This window comes from Bos grunniens, chromosome 11 (assembly GCF_055505025.1).
Source record: "Bos grunniens cultivar Pamir isolate PY7600 chromosome 11, Bosgru_T2T1.0, whole genome shotgun sequence".
Classification (NCBI taxonomy): Eukaryota; Metazoa; Chordata; class Mammalia; order Artiodactyla; family Bovidae; genus Bos; species Bos grunniens.
Window position 1 is genome coordinate 47895182 of NC_141175.1, and position 24054 is coordinate 47919235.

General features: G+C 33.3%; 1 protein-coding gene across 22 annotated transcripts in view; it reads left to right on the plus strand.

Moving 5' to 3' along the window:
* The window catches only part of USP34 (ubiquitin specific peptidase 34), a 242438-nt gene that overhangs the window by 154313 nt on the left and 64071 nt on the right, over window positions 1-24054 (plus strand). For all 22 annotated transcript variants that reach the window (XR_015136757.1, XR_015136758.1, XM_086326450.1 and 19 more), the window contains 12 exons: window positions 939-1064; window positions 2509-2631; window positions 2752-2835; window positions 3341-3427; window positions 8719-8919; window positions 12039-12121; window positions 14880-14920; window positions 15102-15226; window positions 16220-16372; window positions 17310-17414; window positions 19239-19294; window positions 19386-19506. Coding sequence is in view for 20 of the 22 variants with exons in the window: in XM_086326450.1 (XP_086182576.1) it covers window positions 939-1064; window positions 2509-2631; window positions 2752-2835; window positions 3341-3427; window positions 8719-8919; window positions 12039-12121; window positions 14880-14920; window positions 15102-15226; window positions 16220-16372; window positions 17310-17414; window positions 19239-19294; window positions 19386-19506 (1305 nt within the window). In the remaining 2 variants the exon portion in view is untranslated. The remainder of the gene's footprint in view (window positions 1-938; window positions 1065-2508; window positions 2632-2751; window positions 2836-3340; window positions 3428-8718; window positions 8920-12038; window positions 12122-14879; window positions 14921-15101; window positions 15227-16219; window positions 16373-17309; window positions 17415-19238; window positions 19295-19385; window positions 19507-24054) is intronic.

Consider the following 24054-nt stretch of genomic DNA (forward strand, 5'->3'; position numbering starts at 1 on the left):
TTAGGTCTGTGTAAAGCAAAGTTTATCTTGAAATTTCATCTCTAAAATTCTCTTACCTTCAAAGTACATTAGCTTTATGCCATTATACAGAAAGAACTGGATTTTTATTTTTTGTAGATGTGTAAGGATATTCCTTTGGCATCTCTTAGGCTTGGTGAATACCTCAAAATCATTATGTGACAGCAGCTAGTAGTAGAATAATGAGTACAAACTCATACTCTGGAAAATTCCAAAACCGTATATTTTAGCTTTCATTGCTTGTTTACCTCTTAGGGTTGTTCTTTAATTAAGAAACAAAACCAAAACACAAAAACCCCAAAACTTGCCTATTTCTTACATTGTGGTTTTTGTTCAGTTACTAAGTCGTGTCCGACTCTTTTTTTAATACTTTTTGCAATATTGTTTAGCGTACTGTTATCTCGTACCTTAGATAATTCAAATTTAACAAGTGATAATGGAAAAAAGTAGGTTCTTTAAAAGTGTTTGCTTTTCTTTTATCTCTGCTTGAAATATAAGATATGAATTAGGAACATAAGAGAAATAGGTGTACTCTTTCCCCAAATAGAAGGTCAGGGATTTAATTAACCAGCTTTTTGTCATTCTTGGAATAGTGGTCTGCAAAGAGGAGATAGGTGATAGTCTGATTGAAATTTATTTGGATGATTTCATAAAATATTTTCACTTCTGTTTGAAAAGTTTTTCTGAGGAAAGTGGCCAGAGTTGCAGGTCACTTTTTCCTAGAAAAGCGTTCAGTAACAAGTTGAAAAACCACTGCTTTGACATAACTAACTTTACTGTGTAAAAAATGGTTTATTCTCACTTTAAAGTAAGATTTTAATATATTATCAAACTTGAGAGTGATTTGATGCAGATTGAAATTGTTTAGATTAATTAAAAAACTGATCTGTTTTGATAAGCAGTTATTCTTATTTTTGTAGAGCTTAAGATGTGAAGAACTTCATCTTCACGCAGAAAACCTTTCCAGGCGTGTATGGGAGCTACTGATGCTTCTTCCTACATGTCCTAACATGTTGATGGCATTCCAGAATATCTCAGATGAACAGGTAAGTTCACAAAATATTTTTACTTCCCTGGAGGATGATACAGTTTACATTTCTACTGGTAGTATATGAGATTGGTTGTTAACCTGTAACCTCAGTAAAATTTTGCCCATTTAATAGGTTAAAAAGTGCCACTTCATTTTAAAGTTCATATATTTAATTACTAGTGAGCTTGCGTAATATGGGCTATATATAAGGCAAGAATGGTCTCTAAAGTTATCTCTGTAAACAGTAAATTTGCCTTTATATTAGTGTTTTTTCATATTACTGTATGTTCTGAATATTGCTTTGTTTTTGACAACAAAAAGTAACGTTTAGAGAAAATACACCAAGGTTTAATGATATTTGCATCAGTGCTTATTTTGGCTGCTTATACATGACAACTGGTAGAAATAGAGAAAAAGGGAGGCAAAGAAATTTATATTAATATTTCCAGAGGCATGACCTCACATGTATTAAGTATTAATGTATCTTTGTAAAGATGTCTAATTCAGAACAGAACACCTATTGAATTAGTTCTGAATTAGTTCAATAGGTGTTCTGTTGGTACTTGCACTAAGTAACCCCTTATTATGTAACTTTTAAAAATAATCTTTAATTTTAACAGACATCTTTACAAAGATATATTAATACATGTGAGGTCATGCCTCTGGAAATATTAATACATGTTAAATTTTTCAGGGCTTCCCTGGTGGCTCAGACGGTAAAGCGTCTGCGTGCAATGCGGGAGACCCGGGTTTGATCCCCTGGTTGGGAAGATCCCCTGGAGAAGGAAATGGCAACCCACTCCAGTACTCTTGCCTGGAAAATTTCATGGACTGAGGAGCCTGATGGGCTACAGTCCATGGGGTTGCAAAGAGTCGGACACGACTGAGCAACTTCACTTTAGGTGATTCTTTACGTGATTTTAAGGCATTCACTTTGAAGAAATTGGGCCTAGAAAATGGGAGTTGACTCATTGTAGCTCTGTAAATAACATTGTCCAGCGTGCACACTAAGTGTGAATAGCACTTATAAATTGAGAGTAGAATAATATTTTAAAGTTTGTGTGTTTGTATATGACTTTTTAAATGGGTAGGTGTCACATAAATATTATATACACACTGTACTACTGTATCCTTAAAAGTTGACACATTCAGTTAGGCTGTGTGTTTTTTATTCAGAAGATGGTAAATTACCTCAACTGTTTTGGAGGATAACAGATATATTTTTTTCCTATGCTGCTATTATATATTAATTTTAGCAAAATTTAAGGAATAATTGGTATTTTAAGCATATGGTTAGTTCCAATTATATATTGCCCTTCGTATATGTAATATTTGAGTTTTTATATATAGTGTCAGTTTCTTTAGTCTTCACCATCCCGCCCCGCCCCTGGGTTTGGGGAGGAGGTGTGGTTCTCTTAGTAAGTTGGTTTGAGAAACCTTTTTTCTTTTTTTAATTTAAGAGCAATGATGGACTTAATTGGAAAGAACTGCTCAAAATTAAAAGTGCTCACAAGCTGTTATATGCCCTGGAAATTATTGAAGCACTGGGAAAACCTAACAGAAGAATAAGGAGAGAGTCAACGGTGACTGCATTTCCATTATTATCATCAAATGCTTGTTTTCTCTCTGGAGCAAAATTCCAGAGTACATTATCTTTTAATCCTCCTGCCACCCTTCCTTATTTATTTTTGCCATTCCCACAGGGAAGTTATAGTGATCTCTATCCAGATTCAGATGATTCAAGTGAGGATCAAGTGGAAAACAGTAAAAATTCCTGGAGTTGCAAGGTTTGATTATACATGTTTTACAGTGTCTTGGTAAAAATAATTGATCTCGTGTACCAAAAGTAGGTACCATAATTATTGTTTTAAAGTAACGTATCATTTAAATAAAGCATGATTTTTAAATTATATATTACTTTAATCACATTAATAAACTGAGATTATTTAAGGCCTTGGTGCTTCTGTTTTTAGCACTTTTTTTTCCTTCATTAGAGTACTGTGTTAGGACATCCCAGTGCCTGAAATTAAATGGTTAATGGAATACAAAGTATGTATATAGATTTTTGTAAGAATCTTTTCAAAAAATTGTTGAAAATTAGCTGTTGTTACTTTATTGTATACAAGTTATATTGGTTATTTAAGCCAAAGAATAATTTCCTAAATGAAAGATATATAGTATTTTACTTACACACACAGACATAAACACACATCCAGTCACTGAATTAAAAAGCAGATTTTACTGCATTATGTAGCTGCTTTCCTCTTACCATACTCTTGCAATTGCTTACAGTTTGTTGCTGCTGGAGGACTTCAACAGTTGTTAGAAATTTTTAATTCTGGAATTCTAGAGCCAAAAGAGCAGGAATCCTGGACTGTGGTAAGTGAAAATTCACCCTTTCAACCAGTTACAGTAGCTGATTGCCACTTCTATAAGCCAAATCCATGAACCACTTGCAAGTGTAACTTTTCCTGCAAACTTTATTGTAGTAAAGGAGGGTGGAGTACAGTAGAAATAAATTTAAGGAAAAATAAGGAATCTGGTGAGCTAATTATTCAGTAAGAGTTCTCAGTGTCAACTCTGTACAAATTTTAAGTGCTAATATTAATGGTGCTGAACTATAATTCATGAACATTTTTTCTTTAGCTTGGTAAGTTATATATTAATGTTTATATAGTCTTAAAATTTGGGATGGTTTTTAAGAAAAACTTGGTTTATGTCTTTAGTTTTTTGAAAATATTCTTTGTTTTGTTTTGACCATTTTTTCCTTTAAGCAGCACTACTCAAAAATATATTTCCAGACCATTTGTGACTGGTCTGCAATGAAATAGGTACAGAATTTGAGAGTAAGCCTTTAGAAATTTTTATAGCAATTGGACATTGATACAGTATTTTTTAATAGTATTTTACAAAATTATTGATCTTTAACAAAATGGAAGTTTTAGGAAATAGTACTTCTGTTAACTTGAAGAAGCACTGTCCTATAATATTAGGAAAATAAAATTGCTTACTTGTGGAATATTTTAAAATTCATAATTATGGACCAAATTCTGTAATCTAGTTTTGTCTGAAATGGAAGGTATGCTCGTTTCCTGACCTCCAGCAAAGCAGAATAGCATTATAAAACATTGCATTCAAAAATTAATTTCTTAGTACTTGTTTTTTAGAATTACTTTAGAGTCCAGGAGTCAGATGTTCTTGATTTATTATTGAGTGCTGCTGCATCCAGTATATTAAAAAATATATACTTTTTAAGACAGGTATTGCTATCTGTTAAGATTTTGTTAATCTTACCATTGGTTTCAATACTTCTTTGCCATTTTTATTTTACATATTTTGCTACAGATATTTTCCTTCTTAGAATAAATACCTCTGCAATAGTAATTGTTGTTTTTTGACTTTTAAAACTCGGATGTCTTTTGTTGTGTTTTATTGTTGTGTTTTAGTTTTCTCACTACTCTTTCAGAATTATAAGGTGCCTTTTAGTTCTCAGACAAAGTGAGAGAATTTAAAAATTTTAGAATAGTTATATGTAGTTCATAGGACTTTTGCTTAAAAACTTATGTGTTTTCTTTGAATAAAGTTTACAGGTAATCATGTGCTAAAGATTTTCTCTGTTTTGCTTTAAAATTATGGATACTTTTATGAAGTATTAAGAAAAATTTACTACCATATGGCACACATTGTAGCTTCGCAACGCTTGAGATGGCTAGTTTGCCTGAGACATAAATTGCTTTCAGATTGACTGAGATCCACTATTCATAATGTATCTCTCAATATATTAAAGAACACTGTGAATAGTCTTACGATTCACAAACTAAATTTTCATGAAGTCCAATTTTTCTGTTTTTCCTTTTGTTACTTGAGTTTTTGGTATACTCTCCAAGACATCATTGCTAAATACAGTGTCATGACCCTTTGGTTCTGTGTTTTCTTTCAAGATTTTTATTGTTTTTTAGGTCTTATATTTGGATCCTTGATTCACTTTGAGTTAATTGTTGTTAGGTAAAGGTTCAACTTCATTCTTTTGCATGTGGAGATGCAGGTTTCCACCATCTTTCTGTGAAAAGACTCCTTTTGCCACAGTGAATGTTCATGGCATCCTTATCAAAAATCATTTAACCATATAGATGAGGGTTTGTTTTGGGGCTCTCAGTTCCATTCTTTTTTTAAAGCTATCTTTATGCCAGTACTTCACTGGTATCAGTTACTGTAACTTTGTAGTAAGTTTTTAAATGAGAAAGTGTGTGTCCTCCAGGTTTGTCCTTTTCTTTCAAGATTGTCTGTTTGGAGTTCCTTGAGATTCCTTGTGAATTTTAGAATGAATTTTTCTGTTTCTTCAAAAATCATCATTAGGATTTTGTTAGGGATTGCACTGAATCTGTAGGTCACTTTGGGTGGTTCAGTTCAGTTCAGTCGCTCGGTCATATCCGACTCTTTGTGACCCCATGAATTGCAGCACGCCAGGCTTCCCTGTCCATCACCAACTCCCAGAGTTCACCCAAACCCATGTCCATGGAATGGGTGATGCCATCCAGCCATCTCATCCTCTGTCATCCCCTTCTCCTCCTGCCCCCAAACCCTCCCAGCATCAGAGTCTTTTCCAATGAGTCAACTCTTCGCATGAGTTGGCCAAAGTATTGGAGTTTCAGCTTTAGCATCAGTCCTTCCAAAGAACACCCGGGACTGATCTCCTTTAGAATGGACTGGTAGGATCTCCTTGCAGTCCAAGGGACTCTCAAGAGTCTTCTCCAACACCACAGTTCAAAAGCATCAATTCTTCAGCACTCAGCTTTCTTCACAGTCCAACTCTCACATCCATACATGACCACTGGAGTAACCATAGCCTTGACTAGATGGACCTTTGTTGGCAAAGTAATGTCTCTGCTTTTGAATATGCTATCTAGGTTAGTCATAACTTTCCTTCCAAGGAGTAAGCGTCTTTTAATTTCATGGCTGCAGTCACCATCTGCAGTGATTTTGGATGGTATTGATATTTTAATAATAAGTCTTCCAGTCCATAAATGCAGGATATGTTTCCATTTATTTGTCTTTAATTTCTTTGAGCAACTTTTTTAGCTTTCATTGTAGAAGTCTTTCAGCTCCTTGGTTAAGTTCCTTCCTAGGTATTTTATTCTTTTGGATGCTATTTTAAATGAAATTGTTTCTGTCATTGCCTTTTCATATTGTTCGTTGTTCGTGTACAACTGAATTCTGTGTGTTGACTTTGTATCCTTCTACTTTGCTGAGATCATTTATTAGTTTTAACAGGTTTTACATGGAGTCTTTAGGGTTTTCTGCATCAGTAACAAACAGATAAATTTACTTCTTCCTTTCTAATTTTGATGCCTTTTATTTTTTGTGTGTATTGCTCAGGCCGAAACTTAACTCTATGGTATTGAATAGAAGTGATGAAAGCAATTGTCCTTGCATTGCTCCTGATCTTAGAAGAAAAGCTTTCAGTCTTTCACCATTGAGTATGATTTTCACTGAGTTTTTCAATATGACTTTTGTTTATTATGTTGCACTAGTTTCCTTCTGTTCCTATTTCATTGAGTATTTTTTATCATAAAAGGGTGTTGAATTTTGTCAAATGCTTTTTTCATCAGTAATCAAGATAATGTAGTCTTTTCCTTCATTTTGTTAATATGGAGTATTTACATTGATCAGTGCTCATATGTCAAACTATCCTTGCATTCTAAGAGTAAATCCCACTTGGTCATCCTTTTACTATATTGCTGAATTCTGTTTACTAATATTTTGTTGAGGACTTTTACATGAATATTCATAAAGAATATTAGCCTGTAATTTTCTTGTAGTGTCTTTTGTCTGGCTTTGGTATCAGAGTTAATGCTTGCTTCATCAAATGAGTTACAGAGTTCCCTCTTCAGTTTTTGGGAAAGTTTGAGGATTATTGGCATTAGTTCTTCTTTATGTTTGTTAGAATTTATTAGTGAAGCTGTCAGGTCCAGGACTTTTCTTTTTTGGGAGATTTTTGATAATGGAATCAATCTCCTCACTAGTTATAAGTCTGTTCAGATTTTCTGTTTCTTTTTTATTGAATTTTTATAAGTTTTGTGTTTCTAGAAATTTGTTAATTTTGTATAGTGTATTGAGTTTGGGGACGTAACAGTTGTTTGTAGTACTCTCTTAAAATCTTTTTTATTTCTGTAAAATTAGTTGAAATGGTCCCACTTCTATTTCTGATTTCAGTAATTTGGTTCTTCTTGTTTCTTAGTCCTCCTAGCTAAAGGTTTGTCAATTTTGTTCTTTTTTAAGAACCAGCTTTGATTTTCAGTGATTTTTTTTCTTTAGGTTTTTCTATTCCCTATTTTATTTATCTCTGTTTTGATTTTTATTATCTCCTTTTTGCAACTACTAGCCTTGGGTGTAGTTTGTTCTTCTTTTTCTAGTTTGTTAACCTCTAAAGTTAGATTAATGAGAACCTTCTTGTTTTTTAATGTAAACATAGTTATAAATTTCCCCATTAACATTTCATTTGGACCATGTTTTTTTTATCTTCTTTTGTAAAGTGTCTGTAAATATCTTAGGGATTTTTGTTTTGTTTTTTTCTCTTAGTAAAGAGCTGTAAGACTTTTTTCCTTAATGAATTTGGACAAGTTTTTTTGGTCAAGTATATGTATTAAGAATATTTGCATTCAATCTGTGGTTTGTCTTTTCTTTATATTTACAGTGTCTTTTAAGCAGAGAAGTTTTCAGTTTTAATCCTAGCTAAGAAACCTTTTTTCTGAGGTCACAAAGATATTCTATGTGTTGTGTAAATTTTATAGTGACCTTTTACATTTAGATCTGTGATATATTTTGAGTTAACTTTTGAATATGTAGAATGAGGGTGAGGTTTTATTTTTCCATATGGCTATCCAATTTTTCTAGCACTGTTTGTGTGAAGAAATTTTTTTCTCCCTGAAATTTTGTGATACTTTTCTTGAAAAATCAGTTACATAGTATTGCTGTGTTTCCTGGTATATTGGTATAGTTGTAACATTTAGTAGAAGTATTAGGAAAAGAAGAGAACAAGGACCATTGAAGAGAAAGCTCTCATACATAGATGATGTTCTTATTTATTTGAAGGAATTGTTTTATTAAAAAAATTTTAATGTAGAGCTTTAAATCAGTTAGAAATTTTACTTTCCATACTAAGCAGTATCTTATTGATGAGATACTTATTTTATTTTACATGTACATTTGTAAAGTACAAATTTTCAATTGAAAAGTTATCAAATTATTGAGAATAGTTTTCACTCCCAAATATTAGAGTATATGCCACTTAATGTGGAGAGGCAGCTTCTAATATTTTTGCCCTTAATGCTAATTTTGTAGGTAAAGTATTTTAATAGTTTTATTATTTCAGTTCATTCCAAGCAGTATTTTTTATATCTTGTTATTATATGCATTTGTATGATTATTTCATGATAGAAATACAAGTATCGTTTTCATTTCATCGAATACACATTTTAGTTATCTAGTGTCTATTTTTGTAAGATTGGGTTGTTATTAACCGTAATACATGAACAGGAAAAATTTCATTACCTCATGGATTAAGTACTAGCTATAATTATTTTCATTTTCTAGTCTTTAATTTCAGTTTTTATGGTGGCCATGTGAAATTAATGGAAATTAGGTAAATAACATTTTCTTCTTATCCACAGTGGCAGCTAGACTGTCTTGCTTGCTTGCTGAAGTTAATATGCCAGTTTGCAGTAGATCCATCTGATTTGGATTTAGCTTATCATGATGTCTTTGCCTGGTCTGGTATAGCAGAAAGCCATAGGAAAAGAACATGGCCTGGCAAATCAAGAAAGGCTGCTGGTGATCATGCTAAGGGTCTTCATATACCAAGATTAACAGAGGTAAAGTAGAAACGTTACCATTAAACTGTAGTAAAACACTTGTCTTTTAAGAGAATTTGTTTGATTTTACAAAATGAACAACACTGATATCTATGAAATGCTATCCTAAATCACCACAGTATGACCTCACAGCAGAAGTTATGCCTTCATTTATTTTAAAGCAGTAGCAATTATGAAGGAGTAAAACTTTTCAGTTCATCATCCAAATTGCAGATTGAATTTTATGCCATTCTATATGTTATCTAACTGTAGAGTTGAGTTGATTAGTTGGTCTCAATAATTTTTATGCTGAATGGAGGATCCATTCAGAAAAACAAACTACACTAGGTATTCCAACAGAGTAGATTTAAAATTGAGAACTAATTTTATTCGTATATTTCAGAGTTGTTTAGTTACTAAGTTGTGTCCGATTCTTTTGTGACTCCCTGGACTGTAGCCCCCATCTGGGATTTTTCCCAGACAAGAATACTAGAGTGGGTTCCATTTCCCTCTCCAGGGGATCTTCGCGACATAGGAATTGAACCCGTGACTTCTGCATTGGCGGGTGGATTCTTTTTCATTGAGCCATCAGAGAATCCCATGTTTTGAAGGGCTATAATTTAAAAAGGGAATGTTAAGGTAATGCAGGCAATTTCACATATTTTTGAGGAATATATGTAAAAGATTATAACTACCAGAAGTGAGAAGCCTATAGATGGGATCTTGCTGAACTGGAGTTTAGGCCTCTGAGGAAGTCATTCTGTTACTGATTCTGAAATCAGTTTCCTCATCTGGTTAAAATACTTTTGGAACAGTGTTAACAAAAAAAACAAGAATTCCCTGGTGGTTCAGTGGTTAGAGCTTCATGCTTTTACCACCCAGGGGCCCAGGTTTGATCCTTGGTCAGGAACTAAGATCCCACAAGCTGCATGGCACAACCAAGAAAAAAACCCCAATACAAAACAAACAAGAAAAAGCACGTAAGGTATCTCTCAAGTATCCCAGGTTGACAAACTTAAAAGAAAGCCAGCTGGCTGAGGAGAAATTTACCAGCCATTATAATGGCAGAGCAAGTTCACAGTATGGTGGGTTTGGAGCTGAACAAAAGTGGCACGATAACCAGCACATCCAGCAATAAAATTAAATCTTTCTGACTGTGGATTCTGTTGTTCATACAATCAAATATTTGCCCTTCCACTGTTTCTGTCAGTGAACTGAACCGGGGAAGGTTGAAGATAAGTTTTTACTCGGTCTGTTCCTTAAATTGTAATCATTTGAGGACAGCAGCTTACCTCATACCTGTTCAAGAAACTTCAGAGCAATGAGTTGTTACTGATAGAAAAATAAAATACATATACTCATATATGGGATTTTTAAATAATTGGCTAAAAAAAATTTGTTTAAGTACATAATTACTAAAAATACTTAGAATGTACAATTGAGGAAATTCCCTAACTGCTCAGTGGTTAGGACTCTGCACTTTCACTGCTGAGGACTCAGGTTCCGTCCCTGGTCAGGGAGCTAAGATCCTGCAAACTGTGATGTGGCAAAAAAGAATATACAAATGAACCTTCCCCAGAGTCACAGGTCATTACCATGGATTCTCTTTTTATGTGCATATTTTTTTCTATGCATATGCCAATATTATAGTTCTAGTTTAGAAAAAGAGCATATGATATATTTTTTCCTTTGTTTATCATTAATAATTAGAGCATAGTATGTAAATCTAAGCTATTTGAGGGGAAATTTTTGTTACTCTTTTTCTCGAGACAAAGTCATCTAATAGAAAGAAACACTAATTCCTTTACTAATTTATTGTCATGCAATATTTCATTTATTATCCTTCAGTAGCCTTTTGGAAGTTTCAGATTCCAAATTTAACTTTCAAATTCCAGCCTAAGTATAGCTTGTCTTTTTTTTTTTAAACTTTTTATTTTGTACTGGGATAAAGCCAATCAACAATATTGTGATGAGTCAGGGAAACCGGAAAGGGACTCAGCGATACATATACATGTATCCATTAGCCTCCAAACTTAAATATAGTTTTTCTTAAAGCTCTCCTTATTTTGTCCGGGACAGCTTTAGTTGCTGCTCTCTTCTGTTGATCATTTGGCACATTGCATATACTTGTGTTGCAGTGCCTTTTTTTTTTTTTTTTTTTTAAGTACTGTATTTTTGTCTGCTCTGTGTCTTTGTTGCTGCAAGGGCTTTTCTCTAGCTGTAGCAAGCAGGAGCTACTCTTTAGTTGCAGTGTGCAGGCTTGTCATTGCCGATGCCTCCCTTGTTGTGCAGCACAGGCTGTAGGGCACGCAGGCTTCAGTAGTTGTGGCATATGGGCTCAGTAGTTGCAGCTCCTAGGCTCTAGAATGTGGGCTCAATAGTTGTGGCTTATGGGCTTAGTTCCATGGCATGTGGGACCCTCCCAGATCAGGGATCAAGCCTGTGTCTCCTGTATTGGTGGTCAAACTCTTCTCCACTGAGCCACCAGGGAAGCTCCTGCAATGCTTTGTATGTTATCTGCTACATGGACTAACTTCCCCAGGATAGGAACAGTGCTTTTTAGAGTTTAGTGGCCAGAATGAGTTTGGGCCTGCAGAAGGAATTTAATAATTCTTTATTAAGTTAGCAAATATTTTTTCTATTATATAGATTAAGAACTGAGAAATTTAGTATTAGAGTCATACAGCTTGAAAATAAGTCAACTAATGTTGAACCTCAGGATTTTAAATCTGGATTCCAAGCTTGGTTAACTATAGTTTTATTTCAAGTGAAAAATGTTACTTCATCTACTGCCCCCCAAAATCACTGGCATGTATAATGTATAATTTTTCTTGCACTGTTGGGTGACATGCAGATAATTTGTGGGCCAAATAGATAATCTGTGGACCAAATAGAGAGGATTTGCCTGTGTATTTTCTAAATTTTTATTATTTTCTTTTTAAAGTTGTTATTCTTAGGTTTGTTTATGAAAATCTGTTTTTCTAGTATTTAATACTTTTGTAGTATTTTCCAATAACCATTTTTAGAGTATTCCTTATATTTTTATAAATAAAAATCAAAGTAATATGGAGTCTGTTTAAAATGCAGTTTTGTGCTTTAGTGTACTTACAGATTTTTTTTAAAATGTTTTTATTTTAAAGGTATTTCTTGTTCTTGTCCAAGGAACCAGTTTGATTCAGCGACTTATGTCTGTTGCTTATACATATGATAATCTGGCTCCTAGGTATGATGTTTTTATATTATGTATGTATGTATAGTAAGAATACAGTGTTTAAAAATTTTAATCTGGAAAAACTTGAAATCTAATAGATAAATGGTTAGGGTATTTTAGTGCACTTTCATATCATTCATTAAGACTTGCATATTGTTACCAACGTTTTGCAAGTTTTTATAGCATTTTCTGTGGGTGTCCCTGTGCACACGTTTATTTACAGGTTATCCTAAATTCTGTAAGAGTTTAGACATATGGTCACTTACCCATAAATAGTTTGATGTGTTTCCTAAGACCCAGGACAGTTTCCTGACCACTATAGTGAAATACAATTCAACATTGATATAATATTATCTAACATCTTATCCATATTCAAATTTCCCCATTAATATTCTTTATAGCAATTTTTTCCTCATCCAGGATAACATACTATGTTTAATAGTCATATTTCTTCCATTTCCTGTAATAGGGGATATTTCTTATCCTTTCTTTCATGGAACAGACATTTTTGAGCATCCCAGGACAGTTCTTTTATAACACCTTTTGGTTTAGGTTTTCCTGATTGTTCCTTACAATTAAATTCAGACTATACCTTTTAGCAGGAATACTCCTTAAGTAGCATATCTTTCCCAATACATCCCAGTGATAGCAGTTTGTCTTATTATTAGTGATTTTGATCAGTCAGTCTGGTTTCATCCAGATTTCTCTACAGTGAAGTTTCTGATTTTTCTAATTAAAACTACCCTATGGATTACAGTGATGATGAATCTTGCCTGAATTAAGTATCAGTACAGTGTTTGCAAACTAGTGATTTTCTAACTCAGCCATTCATTTTATGTTTATTAGTTGACATTTTATTGTGAGGAAGAGCTTTCTCTTCCTTTTATTTAGTATCAAGTTGGATTTTTTAATGCAAGATAATTCATTACTATTACTGTTCACTTTGCTTATATGCCTTAGTTCTGGAATCAGTGTTTAGGAAGCCCTAGTTGTTGGCGTGGAACCAGTGAAATATGGATACTCATGGCTCCTAATGTTAACTTTCTTCTGGGCTCTCAGTAGATAAAGCTGGAAATATTTATTTAAGAATATAGTTTAAACCTGTCATATGATCCAATTTATTTGGGCTACATTGGCGATTTTTAAAAAATAATGTACAAAATTTTAATAGTGTATAAATGATATTTGCTAATACATAAAGACCTGACTCTGTATACCTTAAATAAATAACCTTAAATAACCTTAAATAATACCTTAAATACCTTAAATGATACATTAAAGTATGTAGAAATATTTTCAAGTACTGTTTTCTCTAGGTATTATGTTGGGCTTAAGCTTGCCGTTGTTACTCAGATGATTTACAGAGTTCATGTAAACATGTTTCAAAGTGCTTATTTATGGCTAATAGCTAGTTGTTTCTTTTTAGATGCTTTTAAAAGTCACCTTCATAAGCAGTGGTTGAATATAAGTAGCATGATTATTTTAAGATTATTTCTTTTTTAGTTTGTCTTTCTTTAGTGTTTGTCTCTATTGAATTTGTATTACTTGATTAATACTTGCTTTACCTCACTGACAGTATAGTTTTGTATGTACTTTATCTGATTTTGCTCACCATTATTAGTGTCAGGCACTTCACCTATTAGTTATAAAACTTAGGAATGGATAATGTGGGGAAACAAAGAAAGTGCAGTAACTTGACCTTGGTTTGTATGAGGAAAATAGATTTTCTGTACCAACTACCAGTTACTCTCCTCCAGATAAATAATTATTAACTTTTTCTCCCTGTCCTCTAACATACATTCTATATACTTCCCACCTTCAGTTTATATGGTGCTGGGAGGTTTATATCAATTAAGGTAGTTAGAAAAAACTTACTGTCTGTTACCAAAAATCTTCAAATGCCGCAGATTTAAAAGGTGCATGAGTAGGTTGCTCTTGGTAAAGTTAAATATATTAAGCCAATATGATAAAAGTTAAACATGAAATATGACCAGATCTTGACTTACAAGTTTTAACTTTTCAGTACCTTTTACTTAAATCAGTTATATAGATTTTGAAATTTTCAAAGGTGTTTTTTAATTATAAAAATTTAATTATAACAAAGTAGGTATCTAGAGATCTGTGCTTTTCTTAAGAAAAAAAAAACAGCAATTTATTTGTAAGGTGAACCTAAATTCCTGTGTAATGGTGTTATTAAACTGAAAATTTTTACTGTTTAGTTTTCTTTAGATTGAGGTGTAATACATTTTCCACTGAAGTTACTAAAAGTATCATGGGGAAAAAATAGAACTGAAGCAATATAGAATTAAATTAGTTATTTTTCTCTACTTTTCAGTAATTTACTTTTAACTATTCCCAGTGAAAATTGAACTTACCCATACAAAAAAAAAGGTCATTTTATGCCAGTGTATGATTTTTTTCCTTTTAGAAGTCTTATATTTAGATTCTAAACCATTATAACCTTTCTGTTTGTAATGCATGTCACTTCAGTAACCAAATTTTTAGGCACTGTGAGAGTGCACTTAAGTCAATATGGGATTCACTCAGATTTTATTTATTAAATATGAAGTCATTTAGTGTTTGTTATAGTAAGATTTTGCCAGTGATTCTTTAAACAAAAAATGAAGACCATGGAAAAATAAATTAGTATCTTTCATAAAAACCTATTATCTTTTGGGAAAGTTAAATGATAAATATAGTAAGAAATAGAGTTATTTTTTAATTCATTGCTGAATTTAACTATTCCTGGTGGTATGTTTTTACTTTACAGAGTTTTGAAAGCTCAATCTGATCACAGGTCTAGACATGAAGGTAAGGGTTCCACAAAGTTGATTTTTAATAGATAAAGATTTGGATGGCTGGAAACTAAAGATTTGGATGGCTGGAAACATTTACGTATAATACCTTTCTTTAATAATGAACATTTTGTTTTCTTTATAGTACAAGCCCTTATAATAATTTTTATAGTAACTTTTTTCCAATTTTTCTTTAGTTTCACATTATTCTATGTGGCTCTTGGTGAGTTGGGCTCATTGCTGTTCTTTAGTGAAATCTAGCCTTGCTGATAGTGATCATTTACAAGATTGGCTAAAGAAATTGACTCTCCTTATTCCTGAGGTAAGCTAAAGTTTGAAGATTAGCAGTACTCTTCATATTTTTTCATATTATTAGCACTGATAATAAAAAGAGCTAATGGAAACAAATGAATGTGATTCCATAAATATATCCTGGAAAGTACTTACTAATCCTTTAAGATCTAGAGTATTTTGAACTATGTACACTTCAGCGTGAATGTTACTGTGTAGCATTCATGTTTTTCTTCTTTTTGTAGTATTTGTTTACAGAGTGGTTTCTTTGGGGTTTTTTGTTTTCTGAGGGTTTAGAAAGATTTGAGCCTTTATTATTGTAATTTATATTTTAGAGAAATTTATTTTGCTTTATCTAGTTGAGAGTATCCTTAGATGCAAGAGAGACCGACAATAAGTTATATATACTCCTTTTGTTTCATTGTTGACACTGAAGTCAGTATAATTTTCACCAATCATATCTTGATGTTACTCACACCATATCCTAAATGAAGTAGTAGAAACACTTATTAGTACACTTAGCCACGATATTCACATCTTTTTTAGAGAACATTTTCTAGAATTATTAGCTTTGTATTGAATGCATATGTGTTCTTGTTCTGGCTCTGTCCCAGGTAACTATTCTAACATTTGAACAAGATTCTAAAATCTGTAATATATTTTGGTTTAAATACTTCCTAAGTTGCTTCTAGTTCTGAAAATATTTTTCTTGTTACTTAATCATGTAAATTATTATGAATAATCTCTTCTCAATCCTTTTTGTATTTGTCTGTTCTTGTATTTATTTAGTTTTTTTTTTTATGGCCGTATTTGGGAATTTCCAAAATGTTTTTACATATTGCTGTATATACTTTGGGGTACTTCATTTGATCATGTATTATTTACATGCCTGAGTATGTGATCAGGACATTGTGTTTTAAAATATGTTATTAAAGAAGCCATCTAACATATTATTTCTAGCAACGTTAAGATTAATTTCTTATCACTGACTCAGATTATCTTTGGAACTTGCTTTTTCATTTAGACTGCAGTCCGTCATGAGTCTTGCAATGGTCTTTATAAGTTATCTCTATCAGGGCTGGATGGAGGAGACTCAATCAATCGCTCTTTTCTGCTACTGGCTGCCTCAACATTGTTGAAGTTCCTTCCAGATGCTCAAGCACTCAAACCTATCAGAGTAAGATTTTACTGTGTTCAACAGCAGTTTCTATTTCTGCATTTTCATTTGCCCCACGTTTATCATTATATTATTCTTGCAAGTCATTTTGAATACCTGTTTACTATTTATAGTTTTCACCAGGAGGATGATAGTTATATAGTTCTTAAAGTAATAGCATTGTGACGTATTGTGTCCATGTTACACTTTAAGGATAGATTCTATGTGCTTTGGTTTCAGCTCTGTGGGATCTCATGGGTATTCTGTTTTGGAAATAACATTTGTCTTTATAAGTTTTGAGCCTTGTGTTGATAAGTTGAATGATAGAAACATCATAAATGTAGCTCTCTCCTTACTCAATCACAGTTGTTTTATCTTTGTGATACTTAGAATTTTCAACTTTATTCATTGCTAGCCTTGTAAACCCCTTCTCCCACATAATAAATTCAGGGCCCATTAATAAGTAAATTGTACTAATCTCTAGAAATATGATGCATTGTAGGATTTTTCTTCTCCATATTTACTGTCATTGACTGTGTAAGAAATGTAATGTTCTTTATTTTTCAGATTTGAAAACTATAATAGACCATTACATGTGGGTAGATTTATATATACTCATTTTCTGTAGGTTTCTTGTGTTTTCACATTGTCATTGAATTTTTAGTTGACACTACACTATTTAGTATTATACATTATTCATATCTTTTCCAAGTAGTTTATAAGTAATTTGAGAGTAATGTTTTCCTCAAACTTCTCATCATTCACTTATGTACATAGTAGTTTTAATTTTAAAGAAACCAGGAGTGTCTTCTTCAGAATTTTTTGGTTAAATTTTGAATACTGTTTAGTTTGTAAGGATTTAATTTTTTTAATAAACCCTAAAAGATTTTAAAATATAATTTTAAGTTCATTTTCCCCTTTTAAACTATTTTTACAAAGTTTAAATTTTTTTTGATAGATAGATGATTATGAAGAAGAACCAATGTTAAAACCTGGATGTAAAGAATATTTTTGGTTGTTGTGCAAATTAGTTGACAACATACATATAAAGGATGCTAGTCAGGTATGTTCAGAAAATTTTACATTAACTTGTTAATAGAGATGAATTATGTACATGTATCTTTGTGAATTTTGTAAGTCCTTATCCTTAAGGGCATTTTTATCAGTCTGTAATGAGTTGAAAATGTCATAGTTTTTCTACTTCATTTGTACCTTTGTGTTTTGCTCTCATTCCTTCCTTTTATTTTGACCTTAGTTGAAATGTCTTTACTTGGTACTTAGTTTCCTGTGTCTTCGGAGTAAGATCTGTGGGTATAAAATCTTATTTGGAGTGTGAAATTTAGACCTTAAATATACAGATTTCTGTAATAGTAAGTAGATTTTGAGTATATAAAGTAAAGTTGAAGTTAATAGAAATCACTTTTAAGCTAAAGAGTACTGTCAGTTTTCTGATCTTTTAATTTTGTTATATGAGACTACAATGATACTCCTGTCTAACAAAGTCATTTAAAACAAGTCCATTTCGAAGAAAAGCTTGGCCACATAAAAACTTTTTTTTTCCTTTTTATAAATTTAGTAAGCTAAAATAAATCTACTTGATCTCACAGAAAAGTGAGAAACACTTGAAAAATTTAAATTTAAATATTTAGGAAACCTTTTCTGTCAATTTTTTTCATGTATTTCAATCAAAGTCCAATATATACACTATGTATTTTAAAAGTCCTTTAACGTTTGAGCTTTCTACTTTTAAGGAACAGTTTACATCTGAATTCTTATTCTATTTTACATTTGAGAAATTTAAAAATCAATATTGAACCTGTTTTAATTTTTTCTTTCAGTTTTACTGAGTTATAATTGGCATACAGCACTGTGTAAGTTTAAAGTATACAGCATAATGACTTATATACATCATGAAATGATTACCACAATAAGCATAGTTGAAGATTATCATCTCATACTGATATAAAATTAAAGAAATGGAAAGAGATTTTATTTCCTTGTAATGAGCACTTTACTCTTTCAACAACTTTATATAACATATAGCAATGTTAATGATATTTATCATGTTGTATATTACTAGTATTTACTTATCTTACTGCTTTTGATGACCGCTTCCAGGTCTTCCTCCCCCTAGAGCATATTTTAATGTATTTGACATTGTCCATAAAATACTAACGCCAGATAGACATAGAATTTTTTTTTAAAACCTATGGTCGCCTATTTAAAGTAGGAATCTGTTATTTCTTGCTTGGTAGTCAAAAGTAATTTTCCTTCTTGGTTATCTAAGTTTCTTTGAGAATCTTCTTTTTTGTTTATAGCCGTGCCACATGGCTTTCAAGATTTTATGGCCCCAGTCAGGGACTGAACCCACACCCTCTGCACTGAAAGCGTGGAGTCCTAACCACTGTACTGTGAATCCTCTTAAATTAGATTCTGTTTTATGAAATCTGTTTTAATTTTGTTGCTCGGTTATAATGAGAATAAAGATTTCTGAAGTGAACTGTCCATTTAAGTTTATTTCAAAAGGTGCTATTAGAAGCAAACCTTGGTGAATTGTATAGTATGTGAATTATATCTCAGTAAAATTGTTAAAAAATAAATCAGACCTAGTGTTTTCTCATTAATAAATTGCTATGGCTGTCATAATTTATTGCCAACAATTCATTGATTTTTTTTTTGAAGGACTATTAATGGTGTGTTTACAACTATAATTTTATTGATATTATGTATAAGTAAAGAGTAGTTAAATATTTATAATTTAATTGGCATGTTAATGAAGAATTCTTGTTACTTAAAAGTAAGGATTTTTTTGTTTTGTTTTAGTAAATACTGAAATACTAAATGTAAAAATCTGTATTTGAATTTTGTATTTTCTTTTTGTATTAAGACAACACTGCTCGACCTGGATGCTTTGGCACGGCATTTGGCTGACTGTATTCGAAGGTAAAACTTGATGTGAAATTGACAGTTTTGTTGCATAAAGATAAAGGAAGTAACTGCATGACCTATCTTGTTTTGCTTGTGGTTTTTGTAGCAGGGAGATCCTCGATCATCAAGATGGTAATATAGAAGATGATGGGCTTACAGGACTCCTAAGGCTTGCAACAAGTGTTATTAAACACAAACCACCCTTTAAATTTTCAAGGGAAGGACAGGTTGGTAATAACACATCCAAGTATTTATATGAAATAAAACTAAGCTTTTTAATATTGTTTCCTTATATGTGGATATGTTAAATCTCCTTAAACATACAAATATAAAGTTTATCAGAACTTTATTACTGGTAGGAACAGTGAACTTTGAATAAGATGAATCCTAGAAATATAAATCTTAGCCTTGTTTTTAGAATGCAGAACAAGTTTTAATTACTGTGACTGAATATAAAGAGGCCATCTATACTTAATAGATTTTTATAGAATTGAATATTTTGAATTAATAGCACATGGAATTAATGTAGTCATTGTGGAGTACTTATTGATTCACACCTTAAAGGCCCATTTGACACAAATTCTATAATTGACTGTTTGATAACACCTAATAGCTCTATACCAACAAATGTCTAATTTCTCTTTAGATTGTGTTATTTACTGTCACTGGCACTTTGTCCATGTTTCATTAAGGAAATTAAGTTATGGTTTGGAGTATTGCTTTCCTGAGGTTACTGATCATCTTAGGAAACAGGAATAACCAACAGAATGGAAGATTGTCCGCCATGAACATGGGCTAAGGGATTCTTAAGATAAACTTAAAGTGATAGTCTGACTTGACTTAAATCTGTGCTGTTACCCCTATTGCACAAAGCCCTGTTTTGTGGGTTTTCTCCTGGATCTTTTAAAATTTTTCTGTTAGTCTCACTGGGAATAACTTGACTTATTTATAGTCTTGCTTGGTGGAAGTCTTATGTTATATTTAAAGCAATATGTAGTTTTTATTCCAAAGTGTAAATATATTAATTGATCTGATAATGTATCATTATAAAGCAAAACATCATTTTAAAGAAAAAGGAATTTTTAGGTAGTGCTGATAAAGGTAAGATTCTTATATATTTTAATTTCAAGTGATGTTTTGGTAATGGCCTTCCAGGACTTTCTGTGGCTGTATTAAACACAAAGGTATATATTATGTAAATACGGTTCTGTGATTTGTGTTCATCATTTAAAATGAATCCAAAAAGAGGGAGAAAATACATTAAAAACTTGAATACATCAAAAGAGAAATTCTTTAATTTTTATTGACATTGATGTTGTCTATATTTGTTTAAAAAAAAAAAACAACTGCAGTGAACATCTTTGTATATTTGTTCCATTGTATATTCATACTTGTTTTCATGTGTTTTAAAGCCATTTACTTGTATTATTTTTTCTCCGAGTTGCTCAAATCCTATCCTCATTTTCCTTTTATGTATGTATGTATGTGGTCCATTTCTTGATAATTTGTAGAATTTTTGTATGTAGGAAGGTGCCCTGTATATTTGGGGATGTTTCTGGTCTTTCTGTTTCGATCTATGGATCTGTTCATTCTCCAGTATTGTATTCTAATTAAGCAGAGTTACACTTTTCAGTTAAATGTCTTCTGGAGATTGTCCATCTTCATTATTAGTCCTTTTCAGAATTGTCTTGGTTGTTTATTTTTCCACAACGAACTTTAGAATCAGTGTGTCTCATTCTTTCAAAAATTAAAATACTGATACTTTTCAAATTGGGGTTGTGTTAAATTTATGGCTTGATATAGAAAAATATTAAAATTATATTAAATTGCCTGTACAAGAGCAATATTTGTCTTCTTATTTATGAAGACCAGTCTTCTTGTGTTACCCAAGTTAATGTCATTTAGAATTTGAATTTCAGGAATTTTTAATTAAGATTCTTCTTAGGAGTTTTCTTTCTTCAGTTCAGTTCAGTTGCTGAGTCGTGTCCGACTCTTTGTGACCCCATGAATCGCAGCACGCCAGGCCTCCCTGTCCATCACCAACTCCCGGAGTTCACTCAGACTCACGTCCATCGAGTCAGTGATGCCATCCAGTCACCTCATCCTTTGTTGTCCCCTTCTCCTCCTGTCCCCAATCCCTCCCAGCATCAGAGTCTTTGCCAGTGAGTCAGCTCTTTGCATGAGGTGGCCAAAGTACTGGAGTTTCAGCTTTAGCATCATTCCTTCCAAAGAAATCCCCGGGCTGATCTCCTTCAGAATGGACTGGTTAGATCTCCTTGCAGTCCAAGGGACTCTCAAGAGTCTTCTCCAACACCACAGTTCAAAAGCATCAATTCTTCAGTGTTCAGCCTTCTTCACAGTCCAACTCTCACATCCATACATGACCACAGGAAAAACCATAGCCTTGACTAGACGGACCTTTGTTGGCAAAGTAATGTCTCTGCTTTTGAATATGCTATCTAGGTTGGTCATAACTTTCCTTCCACGGAGTAAGCGTCTTTTAATTTCATGGCTGCAGTCATAATCTGCAATGATTTTGGAGCCCCCCAAAATAAAGTCTGACACTGCTTCCACTGTTTTCCCATCCATTTCCCATGAAGTGATGGGACCGGATGCCATGATCTTCGTTTTCTGAATGTTGAGCTTTAAGCCAACTTTGTCACTCTCCACTTTCACTTTCATCAAGAGGCTTTTTAGTTCCTCTTCACTTTCTGCCATAAGGGTGGTGTCATCTGCCTATCTGAGGTTATTGGTATTTCTCCCGGCATCTTGATTCCAGCTTGTGCTTCTTTCAGTCCAGCGTTTCTCATGATGTACTCTGCATAGAAGTTAAATAAGCAGGGTGACAATATATAGCCTTGACGTACTCCTTTTCCAGTTGGAACCAGTCTGTTGTTCCATGTCCAGTTCTGTTGCTCCTGACCTGCATACAGATTTCTCAAGAGGCAGGTCAGGTGGTCTGGTATTCCCATCTCTTGAAGAATTTTCCACAGTTTACTGTGATCCCACACAGTCAAAGGCTTTGGCATTGTCAGTAAAGCAGAAATAGATGTTTTTCTGGAACTCTCTTGCTTTTTCCATGATCCAGCGGATGTTGGCAATTTGATCTCTGGTTCCTCTGCCTTTTCTAAAACCAGCTTGAACATCAGGAAGTTCATGGTTCACATATTGCTGAAACCTGGCTTGGAGAATTTTGAGCATTACTTTACTAGCGTGTGAGATGAGTGCAATTGTGCGGTCGTTTGAGCATTCTTTGGCATTGCCTTTCTTTGGGATTGGAATGCAAACTGACCTTTTCCAATCCTGTGGCCACTGCTGAGTTTTCCAAATTTGCTGGCGTGTTGAGTGCAGCACTTTCACAGCATCATCTTTCAGGATTTGAAATAGCTCAACTGGAATTCCATCACCTCCACTAGCTTTGTTCCTAGTGATGCTTTCTAAGGCCCACTTGACTTCACATTCCAGGATGTTTGGCTGTAGGTCAGTGATCACATCATCGTGATTATCTGGGTCGTGAAGATCTTTTTTGTATAGTTCTCTGTGTATTCTTGCCACCTCTTCTTAATATCTTCTGCTTCTGTTAGGTCCATACCATTTCTGTCCTTTATTGAGCCCATCTTTGCATGAAATGTTCCCTTGGTATCTCTAATTTTCTTGAAGAGATCTCTAGTCTTTCCCATTCTCTTGTTTTCCTCTATAGCTTTGCACTGATCGCTGAGGAAGGCTTTCTTATCTCTTCTTGCTATTCTTTGGAACTCTGCATTCAGATGCTTATATCTTTCCTTTTCTCCTTTGCTTTTCGCTTCTCTTCTTTTCACAGCTATTTGGAAGGCCTCCTCAGACAGCCATTTTGCTTTTTTGCATTTCTTTTCCATGGGGATGGTCTTGATCCCTGTCTCCTGTACAGTGTCATGAACCTCATTCCATAATTCATCAGGCACTCTATCAATCAAGTCTAGGCCCTTAAATCTATTTCTCACTTCCACTGTATAATCATAAGGGATTTGATTTAGGTCATACCTGAATGGTCTAGTGGTTTTCCCCTCAATTTAAGTCTGAATCTGGTAATAAGGAGTTCATGATCTGAGCCACAGTCAGCTCCTGGTCTTGTTTTTGCTGAGTGTATAGAGCTTCTCCATCTTTGGCTGCAAAGAACATAATCAGTCTGATTTCGGTGTTGACCATCTGGTGATGTCCATGTGTAGAGTCTTCTGTTGTGTTGTTGGAAGAGGGTGTTTGCTATGACCAGTGCATTCTCTTGGCAAAACTCTTATTAGTCTTTGCCCTGCTTCATTCCGTATTCCAAGGCCAATTTCCCTTTACTCCAGGTGTTTCTTGACTTCCTACTTTCGCATTTCAGTCCCCTACAATGAAAAGGATATCTTTTTTGGGTGTTAGTTCTAAAAGGTCTTGTAGGTCTTCATAGAACCATTGAACTTCAGCTTCTTCAGCGTTACTGGTTGGGGCATAGACTTGGATTACCGTGATATGGAGTGGTTTGCCTTGGAAACGAACAGAGATCATTCTGTTGTTTTTGAGATTGCATGCAAGTACTGCATTTTGGACTCTTTTGTTGACCATGATGGCTACTCCATTTCTTCTAAGGGATTCCTGCCCGCAGTAGTAGATATAATGGTCATCTGAGTTAAATTCACCCATTCCAGTCCATTTGAGGTCGCTGATCCCTAGACTGTCGACATTTACTCTTGCCATCTCTTGTTTGACCACTTCCAATTTGCCTTGATTCATGGACCTAACATTCCAGGTTCCTATGC